At 43.4% G+C, this 13,234-nt stretch overlaps 2 protein-coding genes across 2 annotated transcripts in view; both read left to right on the top strand.

The window, feature by feature from the left end:
• Positions 1–76: 76 nt before the first annotated feature.
• Positions 77–8,528, top strand: LOC139545361 (TRAF-type zinc finger domain-containing protein 1-like). The gene is made up of 12 exons (XM_071353060.1): positions 77–384; positions 765–801; positions 1,568–1,703; positions 1,834–1,887; positions 1,974–2,415; positions 5,235–5,534; positions 5,731–5,795; positions 6,460–6,714; positions 6,976–7,114; positions 7,267–7,474; positions 7,678–7,744; positions 7,836–8,528. The coding sequence occupies exons 2-12, from the start codon at positions 767–769 to the stop codon at positions 7,872–7,874; spliced, it is 1,740 nt and encodes a 579-aa protein (XP_071209161.1). The 5' UTR covers positions 77–384; positions 765–766; the 3' UTR covers positions 7,875–8,528.
• An 808-nt stretch (positions 8,529–9,336) lies between these two features.
• LOC139545358 (uncharacterized) overlaps positions 9,337–13,234 on the top strand; it is an 82,588-nt gene continuing 78,690 nt past the window's right edge. The window contains 1 exon segment of the mRNA XM_071353055.1: positions 9,337–9,837. Within this exon segment, the coding sequence (XP_071209156.1) occupies positions 9,787–9,837 (51 nt within the window). The 5' untranslated portion in view covers positions 9,337–9,786.

Genomic DNA, 13,234 nt, shown 5'->3' with positions numbered 1-13,234 from the left:
ATTAAATGTTATTATCAGAAGACAACATTCAGAAATACTATTCATTTTGACGAAGTGTTTGTTGACCGTTTTGGGTGGTCTCATTGGTCAACAGTATTTCGATTAGCGAATCAGATACTAGATACTTGTGCGTCACTCGGTAGCTACTTTCAGGAAACGCTTGCTAACATGGTTTGCATTAACGTTCTTGGAAATCAGCAAGCTAGCTAGGGTGAAACTAAAATAAAGTAAGCATAAGGGCTTTCTTGTCGCTCAGGAAGTTTATTCTCACATTAGCTATTGAAAACAGCGATTTAAAGGCTCATCTTTAGCTAGCTACTAGCCAACTAACGCCTAGCTACCAGCGAAGTAAACAAACAAGGGACCAAGTCACAGCAGCAGGAGGTATGTAACTTTCTCATTCATAGATACGGGTATATGTGGCTAAATCGAAGCTATCGGCATTGAACAGAAACGATAGCTAACTACGTTGCATATTTGCTTGGTCATTGTCAGCCAAATGACAATACAAAATGGGAACGTTTTCGAGCTAGCCTGTGTGCTAATTATCGAACGTTAACGTTCACGATACGATTCTTTATTTTGGGAAGATACTGAGAACTAGCTAGAAATAATGTGGGTAGTTATGGCTATCTAACAAACTAGGTATAACAGGAGATCTTTGATGCCACAGATTTCTTAAGTGGATTGGTTGCCACCCCAGTTTCAAATGTCACTTGGCAATTGTATCCTCTTTTTTTTCTCCCTTTTTATGTCCCTGCAAGCCATGGCAAATGAAAGCACACAGTTCTGTGCCAATTGGTAAGTACGCTTTTATATACAAAAGTATGTGGACACCCTTAGTCGATTCGGCTGTTTGTGTATAAAATCGAGGACACAGCCATGTCATCTCCAAATACAAACATTGGCAGTAGAATGGCCCGTACTGAAGAGCTCAATGACTTTCAATGTGGCACCGTCGTAGGATGCCACCTTTCCAACCAGTCAGTTCGTCAAATTTCTGCCCTACAAGAGCTGCACCTGTCAACTGTAAATGCTGTTATTTTGAAGTGGAAACGTCTAGGAGCAACAACAGCTCAGCTGCAAAGTGGTAGGCCACACAAGCTCACAGAACGGGACTGCTGAAGCACATAGTGCATACATTTATTTTCCCTCGGTTGCAACACTCTACCAGATTCCAAGCTTCCTCTGGAAGCAATGTCAGCATATCGAACACCTTTGGGATGAATTGGACCGCCGACTGCAAGCCAGGCCTAATCGCCCAATATCAGTGCCCGACCTCACTAATGCTGTTGTAGCTGAATGGAAGCAAGACCCTGTAGCGATGTTCCAACGTCTAGTAGAAAGCCTTCCCAGAAGAGTGGAGGCTGTTATACCAGCAAAGGGGGACCAACACCATATTAATGCCCATGATTTTGGAATGAGATGTTTGACGAGCAGGTGTCCACATACTTTTGGTCATGTAGTGTATGAAGATTCAGGCAAGTTGAGAAGTAGGCACAATGTTAATAGATACATTCTGTCTGACCCCTCTTTCTTGCTCATTTTCGTCTCTCTCACTCTCTAGTCAGCATGACATTCCAGAGGCTAATTTCACTACTCATGAGAGTCACTGTCGCCGGAATATTGCTCTGTGTGTTGTGTGCCAAGAGCCAGTGCCTCGTTCAGATCTGCAGCAGCACAAGGAACAAGAGCACATGCAGGTATGGTGCTAACGATGGAGCGGGCAGGAGCCAGGAAGTGGGTGAACTAGAAACTTGAGTGAACATCATCCCAAAGTTTCTGTACAATTGTTATACAGGAGGCTTCACAAACATTTTATTTTAATTTCAGGTGAAATGTAAGTGCGGTTTAAAGATTGAGAAAAGCCTCATGGAATCCCACCAGGTATGTACAACTTGTATTAGGATGGAGACCTTGTGATGGTCACATTATGTATTTCATTGCATTTTCATCTGACCTCTCTTTTCCAGAGATCTGAGTGCAATCAGCGGATGGTGCCGTGTCAGTACTGTGAACTGGAGCTGGTTTTCAGTCAGTCCAAGGAGCATGAGGATTATTGTGGGACGCGCACAGAACCCTGTCCATTCTGCAAGTGCAATGTAATGTTGAGGGAGCAAGCTGTCCACCCAGCCTTGTGTGGTAGCCTCACACCACCTCAAGAGAGAAACAACAGCCGGGCAACTCACAGCCCAGCAGAGACCCAGTCTCCAGGAACATGGTTTGAATCTCACTCCATCCGTAACCTGCTGAGGGCCCAGAAGGGAGAAGGCCACAAGAACAACAACGCCAGTGCGTCTGACCGCAGGGCCCTGCCACGGCCACTGGAGGCCAGAGTGCACAACAGTACCCGGGGGCAAGTGGGCCTGGGAGAAAGGGGGAACGTTGCCCCTAGGAATACAGACTTCAGCCACTGTAAGTCTGCCAATGGCTCATACAAAGTGTTCAAGTTTTCACATTATCCCAAAAAACATTTACTTCAACTTAGTCTGGTATTTTTATTTTATTTATTTCACCTTTATTTAACCAGGTAGGCAAGTTGAGAACAAGTTCTCATTTACAATTGCGACCTGGCCAAGATAAAGCAAAGCAGTTCGACACATACAACAACACAGTTACACATGGAGTAAAACAAACATACAGTCAATAATACAGTAGAAAAATAAGTCTATATACAATTTGAGCAAATGAGGTGAGATAAGGGAGGTAAAGGCAAAAAAAGGCCATGGTGGCGAAGTAAATACAATATAGCAAGTAAAACACTGGAATGGTAGATTTGCAGTGGAAGAATGTGCAAAGTAGAGATATAAATAATGGGGTCCAAAGGAGCAAAATAAATCAAATCAAATTTTATTAGTCACATACACATGGTTAGCAGATGTTAATGCGAGTGTAGCGAAATGCTTGTGCTTCTAGTTCCGACAATGCAGTAATAACCAACAAGTAATCTAACCTAACAATTCCACAACTACTACCTTATACACACACAAGTGTAAAGGGATAAAGAATATGTACATAAAGATATATGAATGAGTGGTGGTACAGAACGGCATAGGCAAGATGCAGTAGATGGTATAGAGTACGGTATATACATATGAGATGAGTACTGTAGGGTATGTAAACATAAAGTGGCATAGTTTAAAGTGGCTAGTGGTACATGTATTACATAAAGATGGCAAGATGCAGTAGATGATATAGAGTACAGTATATACATATGAGATGGGTAATGTAGGGTATGTAAACATTATATTAAGTGGCATTGTTTAAAGTGGCTAGTGGTACATTTTTACATAATTTCCATCAATTCCCATTTTTAAAGTGGCTGGAGTTGAGTCAGTATGTTGGCAGCGGCCGCTAAATGTTAGTGGTGGCTGTTTAACAGTCTGATGGCCTTGAGATAGAAGCTGTTTTTCAGTCTCTCGGTCCCTGCTTTGATGCACCTGTACTGACCTCGCCTTCTGGATGATAGCGGGGTGAACAGGCAGTGGCTTGGGTGGTTGTTGTTCTTGATGATCTTTATGGCCTTCCTGTGACATCGGGTGGTGTAGGTGTCCTGGAGGGCAGGTAGTTTGCCCCCGGTGATGCGTTCTGCAGACCTCACTACCCTCTGGAGAGCCTTACGGTTGTGGGCGGAGCAGTTGCCGTACCAGGCGGTGATACAGCCCGACAGGATGCTCTCGATTGTGCATCTGTAGAAGTTTGTGAGTGCTTTTGGTGACAAGCCGAATTTCTTCAGCCTCCTGAGGTTGAAGAGGCGCTGCTGCGCCTTCTTCACGACGCTGTCTGTGTGGGTGGACCAATTCAGTTTGTCCGTGATGTGTACACCGAGGAACTTAAAACTTTCCACCTTCTCCACTACTGACCCGTCGATGTGGATAGGGGGGTGCTCCCTCTGCTGTTTCCTGAAGTCCACAATCATCTCCTTTGTTTTGTTGACGTTGAGTGTGAGGTTATTTTCCTGACACCACACTCCGAGGGCCCTCACCTCCCTGTAGGCCGTCTCGTCGTTGTTGGTAATCAAGCCTACCACTGTAGTGTCATCCGCAAACTTGATGATTGAGTTGGAGGCGTGCATGGCCACGCAGTCGTGGGTGAACAGGGAGTACAGGAGAGGGCTCAGAACGCACCCTTGTGGGGCCCCAGTGTTGAGGATCAGCGGGGTGGAGATGTTGTTACCTACCCTCACCACCTGGGGGCGGCCCGTCAGGAAGTCCAGGACCCAGTTGCACAGGGCGGGGTCGAGACCCAGGGTCTCGAGCTTGATGACGAGTTTGGAGGGTACTATGGTGTTAAATGCTGAGCTGTAATCGATGAACAGCATTCTCACATGGGTATTCCTCTTGTCCAGATGGGTTAGGGCAGTGTGCAGTGTGGTTGCGATTGCGTTGTCTGTGGACCTATTGGGTCGGTAAGCAAATTGGAGTGGGTCTAGGGTGTCCGGTAGGGTGGAGGTGATATGGTCCTTGACTATTCTCTCAAAGCACTTCATGATGACGGAAGTGAGTGCTACGGGGCGGTAGTCGTTTAGCTCAGTTACCTTAGCTTTCTTGGGAACAGGAACAATGGTGGCCCTCTTGAAACATGTGGGAACAGCAGACTGGGATAAGGATTGATATAAATACAGTAGGGGGAGAGGTAGTTGTTTGGGCTAAATTATAGATGAGCTATGTACAGGTCCAGTAATCTGTGAGCTGCTCTGACAGCTGGTGCTTAAAGCTAGTGAGGGAGATAAGTGTTTCCAGTTTCAGAGATTTTTGTAGTTCATTCCAGTCATAGGCAGCAGAGAACTGGAAGGAGAGGCGGCCAAAGGAAGAATTGGTTTTGGGGTTGACCAGAGAGATATACCTGCTGGAGCGCGTTCTGCAGGTGGGTGCTGCTATGGTGACCAGCGAGCTGAGATAAGGGGGGACTTTACCTAGCAGGGTCTTGTAGATGACCTGGAGCCAGTGGGTTTGGCGACGAGTATGAAGCGAAGGCCAGCCAACGAGAGCGTACAGGTCGCAGTGGTGGGTAGTATATGGGGCTTTGGTGACAAAACAGATGGCACTGTGATAGACTGCATCCAATTTATTGAGTAGAGTATTGGAGGCTATTTTGTAAATGACATCGCTGAAGTCGAGGATCGGTAGGATGGTCAGTTTGATAAAACGCCCTGGCCTATATTAAAGTAGAAAACTGTTTAATTTAATAACTTTTTTGTGTGATTGTAAAAACATCTCATGTGTTGTCCCCAGTACTGGAACAGGAAGCTGCAGTGCTGGGCAACAACAATAACAACATGGCATCATTGGCATGGCCTGCAGACCAATCACTGGGAGAAGACTCTGCCAGCCTGGACTACCTTCTGGCCCTTAGCCTGCAGAGTGATGGAGACACAGGGGATGTAGGGGGAGGAGCGGGGGCATTGTGGACAGATGTCTGGGACCACAAATTTGGAAGGATGTCCAGCAGCGGCTCTCCTATCACTCCCCCTAATAACAACTACCAACATATCACCACTGGCACCAATACAGCACCAGAACATGACCAGACAGGTCAGATGCTATACTAAAATACCAGTTATTGTCCCTGTTTGTTTTCATGTGAGATTGATATTGTTACAGTATGCTGCCCTCCTCTCCCTTTTACATTTTGACTTTCTTCAACCCTGTCATGATCAAAAACAAGTTCGGAATAAAATCATATTTCTAACTTTACCCATTATTTCTCTGCTCTTTTTCTCCCATGTAGACACCATGTTGCCCTGTGAGTTCTGTGAGGAGCTGTTTCCTGAAGAGGACCTCATTTTACACCAGGTTAGAAGGATCTTTTGCTGCTTAGCCTACAAGTCACGCTAACGCCATGGAGGCTGAGCCTGAGCCGACCAGGGAATCAATTTCCTTTACATGCTGCAGCAGTTGGTTATAAACTCATGCCCCTTATTTCCTTACTGTGAGTGCACATTGTTTCGTTGCTGTTGTTTGCTCCCTCTGGACTAGTTTCCTAGAATCTCCTCCTGAGTACAGTTAATTATTATTTTTGTTTTTGACTATTTGTTTTGCATTGTTTTTCTACAGAACTCAGTCGAGTCAATATACATTCCCTCCCCACACACACAAATCCACATACATTCATTCTCACAGAGGGATCCACAAACTAAGCACGAAGGCAAACAATCTATCCAAAACAAACTGACATACAGAAATAACACAACACAAAAACAATTTATTATTGGTCACTGTCCAGTTTGTGTCTTGCACTTGGTATCCCCCCATCCCCTTTAAGAACATAATTATATAACGTAAATAGTTATTGAGGAATGCCACAATGTGTGACTGTTAGAACTGTTAGTAATTTTCCATCTCAGGGCTGATCGATAGTGTGTATCATGTGGTAATCACCTGAGGGTAGCTAGCCACGGCCTATCTGGTTAGCAGAAATACATTTCCCCCCCTCACACCTGTCTTTGTTGGCTTTCAGACTGGCTGTAGTCCTGCCTCAGCCTTTGCATCTTTCAGCAAGCGACCTCCGTCTCCATGCTATGATGACAGGATTGCTAGGGGTGCTGGTGGTCTTCTGCACATCCCACCTGACACCCCTAGCTTCCCCAACTTCCCCCGTTCAGTCTCCCCGCTCTCCTGTAGTCCACCTGCCAGTCCACTACAGAGAGACGTGGTCATTCCATGTGAGTTCTGTGGAGTAGCCCTGGAGGAGGCCGTTGTCTTTCACCACCAGGTACATTATTTACAGTGCAAGAGATGGTGCTGTATAATGTAGATCATGTTCAAATAGTGTATGCCATTAAGGTCAAATAGTCCTGTCACATTACCAATGACGGAGAAAAGTTGTTTTGACAGGGGTAGAAAAAATCCAACAACCCTTTGCTCCCATTCCTGTGTATTAACATTGTAATTACTCCAGTATTTTCATTGCGGTAACATGCTGTTCCATAGTAATTACCTAGTAATTGAGTATAGCCTGACACTTTGTTTACAGGATAAATGTGACTTCCGACCTCGCACGGCTCCCTTAGTGGATAAGGTCAACAAAGTGTCCTTTCAAAAACCATCTCTTCCTCTCAAAGAGAGCCGTGGATGGAGCTCCTCTGAGGTGCAGAGGAGACTCAAGCACCAATGTAAGACACTGAACCCCACGTTCACCAATGCACAATCATTTTGAACAACACTGATTGCTTTAAAACAAAGTCGATGTTGCTTGGGTTCCATCTATCCACCTATGTAAAATTTTTACATCAAATTTTGTGTGTGCACATGCTTGCGTCTAAAGCGGTCCCCTTGGATGGGCTGGAAAGAGAGAAGCCCCAGGTGCAAAGCCCAAATGAATGGCAGAGAGTCCACAGTGGGCTACCCATTCCAGGGAAGATCTCAAACTGTGATCCTCAGGTGAAGAACAGGCCCCAGCATGGGAGTGAGGCAGAGGGGGGCCACTTGGTATTCAGTGAAGGCCACAAATCCAACTCTGCAGCAGCTGTGGGGTAAGAACAATGACACTTGCTGTAATAATGTAATTTTAACATTTGTTTAATTTGATTTGGCACAACTTCATTTGAAATTGTTTGGGTACATCATATTTGGATTACGTCTTGTGTTACAGAACTAGGGTTGAAAGTGTTTTATTTTGTATAATATAGTGATAAGGCTTCCAAATGTAATGAAATATGTTGTATCCATCTGCCAGACCTCCCCTAAGAGAAAATAATGAGGGACCAAGGATTAAAGGACCAAGGAATGCAGGGCCATCAAAGGTAAACAATCCTTATTTCTTTAGAGCCTCTATGGTGGCCATAATTATTTGTTTATAGTTGAATGTTTTTCTGTATCAACATTCATTTCTAGGTGCCTAAGAAGCAAAACAAAGAACAGGAAGATGAGTGAGGGCAAGACTGTCGATGGAAAGCGCTGCAGACAATCACCAAATGCTTTTTGTGTGTGCTGTAGTCTGTCACTAACAGTGGTGGCGTTACTGGCTGGCTACATTGCCTATGCCTGCCAGATCTCACTACACTTGGGAAGGTGTTTAACATATCAGCAAACCACATTGTTTAACAATCTGATGCCAGATTGTGCAACAGAAGATGTGGCGCAAACCAGTGGTTGATGCAATGCAATGTAGTCCTCCTGGAACACGACCAGAGTCTCTTTATTGCCTGTGTGTATGTTTCAGTTGCTCTTCCTTTTTAAAGTCTAAAGAGTCAAACTTAAATATTTGAATGATTCCAATAGTTTGTCATATAACTTTCAGCTTTTTGTAATCTTTTAAGTTTTAAACTTTTAATATCAATTGTATAGAATTTAGGAAACCCACCTTAATATACTCTTGAAAAACCTATGTAAAAATGTATACAGGTATGTAAGAAATCTTAAAGCGCCACAAAGAAATTGTACTCTTCACTGAATAATACAAAATCAATGACACATACAGTATCAAAGCATTATTTGTATTTAGGGCTGCACCTATTGAACTGTTTGTTTTTTGTATGCTTTGTGATATTATCTTCATACTTTTAATAAATCCTTAGTATCAGTGTTTTGGTGCTTGTGGATGACTGTTAATGTAAAAGAGTGTCCTCAATACTAAGTGTTAATCACATCGCTATTTTCCTATAATCATAATTGGCTATAATGCTTTGAACCCTCCACATGTAAAAACTGCACATATCACATGTAAAAACTGCACATATCACATATGTTGCTGGTTACTGTAGTATGACCGGAGGGAGCTTTGCTGAGATTCAAGTGAGTACTTTGTCAATGGTACTCTATTTTCCCCTTCTTTAGAGATACTGATGTCGGACTTTCTGAAGGCACTTTAGTCCCCATAGGGATGGCCATCGGCGATTGCCTTCAGGTAGTTCTCATATTGTTCACTGGTGGGCGCACTCTACTCAGCCATTTGTGCCGCTGCCTTTGAAACATCCACAATTCAGCATATTAATTTGTCTGCATGAGGTTGACATCCTATAGCTGTGTTTCCCAACCTCGGTCCTGCCCCCTCCCGACCTCGTGCACGTTTCGGCATAACAGGACTATCCAAGTTACATATAATATAGCTTACTTTAATGACCATATCTGGATCAATCTAAATATTAGTTAACCTTTGACAAGTAGAGAAATGTTAAGTACAACATAACACTATTGCATGTCCAAAGAGTAGATATGTAATCTACTTGTTTAAAAATATAATATTTTACATAAACAAGATTTTTTCAAAAATAATTCATTACTTCTTGACTAACAATCCATCCACTGTGTCAGTTTTGAATATCTGTTTTTCAATTGGTCGAGGAGTCTATTGAATGGGCGGGACAGACCTAACATTAGTGGGAATTCTGGATTCAAAGCTCGCGCTTTCTGTTTCAAACTTCGCTTCTCGTATTCGAAAGGTTTTAGGAGAGAGAAGTAATAAAAGGCAGAGTTTAAGAAGTATATGTTTTTCATCTCTAGGGCACTCCAGTCGTTTCTTATTAACGTAATCCAAAAGTTATTTTGAGGCAGGAATTTGCATTGTGATAAGACAAGTTCTATGTAAAGTTGCTTGGAAGAAACCGTAAATATTCGAGCAGGTGGAGCATCAATTCCGACACGTGAAAAGGGGACTTGTCTTTTGGGACACAATTGTTGCCAGCATTTGTATCCTGCTGGTCTGCTTTATTAAATTGATAGGGTCCACACGTTTAACCCGCGTCGTTCTTTGTTTGAAGGACGTTTCCAAATCAAAAGCCGGCTTTTTCTTCCTTTTTGAGTTAACATTTTACCTGTCATTGTGACGTTACCCTAAATACTGAAAATGTCAGCTGCAAGATATTCAATATTGGATGAACCGTCGCTTCGGAACCTGGTGAGTGTGAAATATATACCCTGATTTATTTATCCTGTTGTGTGTAATTAAACTTTACTATAGGCTGTTTTTTGTACACACCTGAGAATAATTGGGCATGAGAGGGCTGGGAGAGCATGTTAGCTAACCCCAACCCTTTAACCTTAACCCCTAACCCAGCTAACGTTAGCCACCTAGGTAATGTTAGCGTTAGGAATTACCATACAGTTAGCAAATTCGTAACATACTTTTGTATATATAATGTATGTGGCCAGCCCTTCAAATTTGTGGATTCGACCATTTCAGCCAGACCCGTTGCTGACAGGTGTATAAAATCGAGCACACGGCCATGCAATCTCCATTGACAAACATTGGCAGTAGAAGGGCCTTACTGAAGAGCTCAGTGACTTTCAACGTGGCACCATCACGTTGAAGGATGACACTTTTCCAACAAGTCAGCCCTGCTAGAGCTGCCCTGGTCAACTGCAAGTTATGTTATTGTGAAGTGGAAACGTCTAGGAGCAATAACGGCTCAGCCGCGAAGTGGTAGGCCGCACAAGCTCACAGAACGGGCCTGCCGAGTGCTGAAGTGCGTAAAAATTGTATGTCCTCGGTTGCAACAATCACTACTGAGTTCCAAACTGCCTCTGGAAGCAACTTCAGCACAAGAACTGTTCGTCGGGAGCTTAATGAAATGGGTTTCCATGGCGAGCAGCTGCACACAAGCTTAAGCTCACCATGCTCAATGCCAAGCATCGGCTGGAGTGGTGTAAAGCTCGCCACCATTGGACTCTGGAGCAGTGGAAACGCATTCTCTGGATAGATGAATCACGCTTACCCATCTGGCAGTCCGATGGACGAATCTGGGTTTGGTGGATGCCAGGAGAACCCTACCTGCCCCAATGCATAGTGCTAACTGTGACGTTTTGGTGGAGAAATAGTGGTCTGGGGCTGTTTTTCATGGTTTGGGCTAGGCCATTTAGTTCCAGTGAAGGGAAATCTTAACACTATAGCATACAATGACGTTCCAGACAATTATGTGCTTCCAACTTTGTGGCAACAGTTTGGGGAAGGCCCTTTCCTGTTTCAGCATGACAATGCCCCCAGTGCACAACGAGGTCCATAAAGAAATGGTTTGTTGATCGGTGTGGAAGAACTTGACTGGCCTGCACAGAGCCCTGACCTCAACCTCATTGAACACCTTTGGGTTGAATTGGAATGCAGACTGCGAGCCAGGCCTAATCGCCCAATATCAGTGTCCGACCTCACTAATGCTCTTGTGGCTGAATGGAAGCCAGTCTCCGCAGCAATGTTCCAACATCTAGTGGAAAGCCTTCCCAGAAGAGTGGAGGCTGTTTATAGTGGCAAAGTGGGGGACCAACTCCATATTAATGCCCATGATTTTAGAATTTTGATGTTCGACGAGCAGATGTGTATTATACTTTTGCAAATTGGTAACATCGTACGAATTGAAACTTGTAACATGTCATACGAAATGGATTATGGACATCCACAAATAATACATACCTTATGTATCATACTAATTTGAGTGTTGGGGAGGCAGGTAGCCTAGTAGTTAAAGCGTTGGGCCAGTAACCGAAAGGTTGCTGGATCGAATCCCCAAGCTGACAAGGTACAGATCTGTTGTTCTGCCCCTGAACAAGACAGTTAACCCACTGTTCCCCAGTAGGCCGTCATTGTAAATAAGAATTTGTTCTTAACTGACTTGCTTAGTTAATCCTGCATTACATTTTATTTATTTTTTCGTTTGTTACATCTACCCCGTGAGTCCAGGTTGCAGTGACCTGTTTTATAAAAACAGTGAGGGACGATCATGTGTGGGATCGAAATGTTGGTCAGTTAATTGATTGACCTTATACTGAACATAAATATTAACAACATTCAACAATTAAAGATTTTACTGAGTTACAGTTCCTATAAAGAAATCGGACAATTGAAATAAATTCATTAGGCACTAATCTATGGATTTCACATGACTGCGAATACAGATATGCCTCTTGGTCACATAAACAAATGAAGTATGGTTGGGGATCTGAAAACCAGTCAGTATCTGGTGTGACCATTTGCCTATTGCAGCGCTACACATCTTCTTCGCATGGAGTTGATCAGGCTATTGATTGTGGCCTGTGGAATATTGTCCCACTCCTTTTCAATGGCAGTGCAAAGTTGCTGGATATTGGCGGGAACTGGAACACGCTGTTGTACACGTCGATCCAGAACATCCCAAACATGCTCAATGGGTGACATGTCTGAGTATGCATGCTATGGAATAACTGGGACATTTTCAGGTTCCAGGAATTGTGTACAGATCCTTGCAACATGGGGCTGTGCATTATCATGCTGAAACATGAGGTAATGGCGGCGGATGAATAGCACGGCAATGGGCCTTAGGATCTCGTCACGGTGTCTCTGTGCCTTCAAATTGCCATAGATAAAATGCAATTGTCTTCATTGTCTGTATTTTATGCCTGCCCATACCATAACCCCACCGCCACCATGGGGCACTCTGTTCACAATGTTGACATCAGCATACCGCTCGCCATACACGTGGTCTGCGGTTGTGAGGCCTGTTGAACGTATGCGCATTATCAGGGATGTAAACAATTATTATTATTATATATATATTTTTTTCTTTATATCTATGTAAAATTTCTGGGTTCTTTATTTCAGCTCATGAAACATGGGACCAACACTGTTGCGTTTTTATATTTTTCTTCAGTGTTTAAGGAGAGTAATCTAGCCCAAATTGAACAGTTTAGTCGACCTCGAGCTCTGAGGGTGGACACATGGCATTATGTCTTCGGTTTGCGTAAAGTTTATTGAGCACTTTTGACTCTTGGTCATAGGCATTATCCTTGCCTAATTTGCAATGGGTTGTGGCTCTGAGGCGAAGCGCAGTAGCTTAACCTGGTGTGAACTGAAAGCAGGTTGTCAACTTGGAGGGTGCGTGAAGAAGACATCTCTGAACACCACCACAGGCGAGTATGTTTTAAGTACTCAATGAGCAGAGCTCCAGGGGGTGGTAAACCATGTCCAGAGTCCCAAACAATGTAGAAGTTCTCTGACACTCAATGCTGCGTTCTAATGTTGTTTTTACATGTCCAAACATTGTTTTCCAAAATAATTTATATATAATGTCTACAATTGATTATATTACGACTTTTACACCTCATTGACATTTAGCCTATGGAGATTTTAGGTGAGTCTGAACTAGAGGTCGACCGATTATGATTTTTCAACACCGATACCGATTTATTGGAGGACCAAAAAAAGCCGATACTGATTAATCGGCAGATTTTTACTTCTTTATTTGTAATAATGACAATTACAACAATACTGAATGAACACTTATTTTAACTTAATATAATACATCAATAAAATCAATTTAGCCTCAAAT

The sequence above is a fragment of the Salvelinus alpinus genome, chromosome 19 (genome assembly GCF_045679555.1).
Source record: "Salvelinus alpinus chromosome 19, SLU_Salpinus.1, whole genome shotgun sequence".
NCBI lineage: Eukaryota > Metazoa > Chordata > Actinopteri > Salmoniformes > Salmonidae > Salvelinus > Salvelinus alpinus.
The sequence above is the reverse complement of the archived record's forward strand: the minus strand, read 5'-3'. Positions and strand labels throughout refer to the sequence as shown.